Below are 3,599 nucleotides of genomic sequence, written 5' to 3' on the forward strand. Positions count from 1 at the left end.
ATGCAGCCGGTGAGGGACCGGGTCATCAGAGTCACCTTCAACGCGGACGTGCACTCCAGCATGCAGTGGAACTTCAAACCGCAGCAGAGCGAGATCTTCGTGAGTGCCTTCGCCTTCCCGCGCCCTGCACTGAAATGCAGCCGGTGAGGGACCGGGTCATCAGAGTCACCTTCAACGCGGACGTGCACTCCAGCATGCAGTGGAACTTCAAACCGCAGCAGAGCGAGATCTTCGTGAGTGCCTTCGCCTTCCCGCGCCCTGCACTGAACCGCAACACGAGGCTGGGATGCTCCCGGAGCGCTGCCGCTTCAGCACCGTGTGTTGGTGCGGGTTGGGAAGGCAAGGCCAGCCTCTGCTACTGGGGCAGGACTTGCTGCCCCGTGTAGTGTAGTTCAAGTGTAGCTGCCCCCCTACCATCCCACCAAGCTACCAAACCCCAATTGCTATCAAAAGTATGTATATACACACTTTATGGTATATATACATCATAAAGGCTGTGTATAGGGTATATTTTTATACCCATAAACACCCATAAAATGTGTGTATATATTTAAATATACACACATATATTTAAATATACACCATAAACATATATCTGAACCTGTGGGTTTCTTTCTATTCTTGCCTCTTGCCATGCTTCTTACTTGGTTTCAAAGTCCAGCTAGGAAAGAATAACCTCAAAAATCAAACGTACATCCTATATAAATCTGCATATTAGAAAAGCCCAGTGTGCTGCTAAACAGCTCAGAATAATAGAAGTCTTGGTGGCAAACTAGTTAAGATGCACACGTGTAACATTGTTGTATTTGATTTTGAATGGAGATGAATTGTATAAGCAAAATATTTGTGAAGTAACCAAACTGACCCAGCAAAAGAGAAAATGAACTAATTCTAGCTGAAGTCTAAGTAACTGTGTTTGAGGGGTGAAGTGCTGCGGTGTATTAACAAAAACTACACTACTTTATACAGGTGGTGCCAGGAGAGACAGCACTGGCCTTTTATAAAGCGAAAAATCCAACTGACAAACCCATAATTGGAATCTCTACGTACAATGTAATACCTTTTGAAGCAGGACAGTACTTCAATAAGATACAAGTAAGTATGAACAAAGCAAAGATCACATTTTCCTTTATGTGACTGAGAATTTATGACTTTTTCCTCATTTTAATCCTAGATCCATTCCTTGTATGTCAGCATTTTGAGAAGATACCTTGATTTTTCCAAATGAGAGCACACCAGTTCATTTTTAGTCATACTACCTTAACAACAAGCTGCAGCACACATCTGATTTGAGTGGCTCCTAAATAACAGGGTATTTAGGAGCCATGCACTGGGGACAGGTGGCAGGGATGTGAGCCAGCCTGGCCCCTTTGCACCTGGGGTCACTTCATTAAAAGCTCATTTTTTCCCCCTGTAACACAGAAGGAACATAATTGCTGTCTGTTACATGGTTGATCCTTCCCTGGATTTCAGGGGTGTGCAGGGAATGAGAGTTGATTTTGAAAGATGAAGCTCTCTTGTATTGGCAGAGGTAAAGTTTACCATAGCTACTGTTGTCTAATTATGGTTTTTTTCCACCCTGTGCAGTGTTTTTGTTTTGAAGAACAACGACTAAATCCTCAGGAGGAAGTGGACATGCCTGTCTTTTTCTACATTGACCCAGAATTTGTAGAAGACCCTAAAATGGCTAAAGTTGATTTGATCACCCTCTCTTACACCTTTTTTGAAGCAAAGGAAGGACAGAAGTTAGCACTTCCTGGGTATCAGTAACAGGCAATCTCTACACAATTCAACTTCTGGTGCCTGATTGCCAGTTTAGAAACCGTTTCCCCATGGAAGGAGGAACTGCAGGAATACTGCATGGTATGAAATTATATTATTAAACCACCATGGGCACATGCTGCTGTTATGAAAGGATATATTTTTATTAAAAAAACTAAACAAAAAAGGTATGTAGTTGAATATTATTTCTTAGGGATGAGTGTTTCTTCATCAGACAATAGAAGGGAACACACTATTCCTGGGAGAGGGTTTTCTCAAGCCATCTTTTCCTAAGAAGATAATCTGAGTATGGTGAGGCAAAGTTTTAAACCCAATTGTAAACTTGAGATCTTAATTTAAATAAGAGGAAGAAGTCAGTTTATTAACCATCTAAAATTGTGTTGCTGGCTCTGCAGAATAACCTCCATGTAAGTTACTTTATAGAAAGATAAAAAACAGGAAATCAGTTCATGAAATCTCAAAGCTGAACAAAGTCAGACTGCATTGCTACATAACCCTCCTATGGCACAGGGGTTATGATGATTCAGAAGGCGATGCACCCTCTCAAGTAAGTATTGCAGCAGTAGTTCATTTGGTAAGAGCAGATTGCTCTAAAACTGTTACCATCTGAGTAAGGAACAGTAAATAAAAGCACATCAAATCTGTGGTCTGGTTTCCATTTAGAAATGCCACCCTCAAATTTTGGTGCTGTGTTTAACTCAGTACACTGGGCACCTCCACACCTACATATGAAATACTTTGAAGGGAGAGGCAGTAGCTGAACAACTACTCCACAATGCAGGCTAAATTAGTAGCATAGGAACCTCAAAACCCAAAAGGAAATTAGCCTCCTTCAAGCCCAGCAGTGTATCAGTTGTTCAGAGGTACTCGTAGGGGCTCTGTACCATTACAACACAGAAGTCTGTATTTAGGCAACTTGGTCATTATCTGTAGGGTAGGGATAATAACCCCTTATCATAGCTTTGCAAGTGAGGTTGGAGTTGAAGAGCATTTTCAGATAGGAATGAACCACAGCCCTGTGTATCACCTGCTGGACAAGTTCTTTCTATCCCTTTCAGCAGATAAGATCTAACAAAGTAAGCCTAATGTTGGTCTGTTTGGACCCTATGAATGCAATGGGTATATCAGAAATAACCTGCAGTTACTTTGGTTTGCATACAACAATTTTAAGTGGATACTACCTTTAAAATGCATTACTGTACCAATTAGGCAATGTTTAAATAGATTCTGGATGACATTCATGCACTGTATTAAAGTTTTAAAACTTTTCATTCTTTCATCTCTCTAAAGCATTTTATCCAACAGAATGTGTGGAGCCCACACAAGGGGGACAGATCTGTATGAATGAGCTCTATTATCTATAATTCCAGTTATGCTTCAGAAAAAAAGAAAGAAAACCCAAGACAAATCTCTGAATCCAGGCTAGAAAAAATAATTCTTACCTGGGTTGTCTTTAGTCCATTGCCTTTTTGGAGGCTGAACCGATTACAACAGTTCTCTCACATTGCTTTATTCTGGCCACGTGTTTCAGGAGAACAGGAACATCCCCCCTGCAAGTATGAGTCTCTTAAAAAATGTGGGTTTCCCCCCCAAGTTTGAAGGCACACAGAGACTGAGCACATTCCAATTATAAAACAAGCTTCCCGACCTCAGTAATCAGCCAGTTCCCTGTCATCTATCTGTGACAGTTTCACTTCTTTACATACGGAAAGTTCAATTTGCAATCATCCATTATGGATCACCACACCGAAATAGCCTATGCTGTTACGCTTCTGTGTCCAAGGGCTTTCCCACTACAACTGAGCTGTAGGTAAAAT

General features: G+C 41.3%; 1 protein-coding gene across 1 annotated transcript; it reads left to right on the forward strand.

The window, feature by feature from the left end:
- Positions 1-59: 59 nt before the first annotated feature.
- On the forward strand, positions 60-1,898 carry LOC104401984 (cytochrome c oxidase assembly protein COX11, mitochondrial; the record flags this gene model as incomplete). Its single annotated transcript, XM_010009738.1, has 3 exons — positions 60-233; positions 970-1,095; positions 1,588-1,898. Coding segments are annotated over 3 exons (483 nt in total), but the record flags the coding sequence as incomplete, so codon positions are not given.
- Positions 1,899-3,599: the final 1,701 nt, after the last annotated feature.

The sequence above is a fragment of the Nestor notabilis genome, unplaced genomic scaffold (assembly GCF_000696875.1).
Source record: "Nestor notabilis isolate BGI_N333 unplaced genomic scaffold, ASM69687v1 scaffold972, whole genome shotgun sequence".
In the NCBI taxonomy this organism is placed as follows: domain Eukaryota; kingdom Metazoa; phylum Chordata; class Aves; order Psittaciformes; family Psittacidae; genus Nestor; species Nestor notabilis.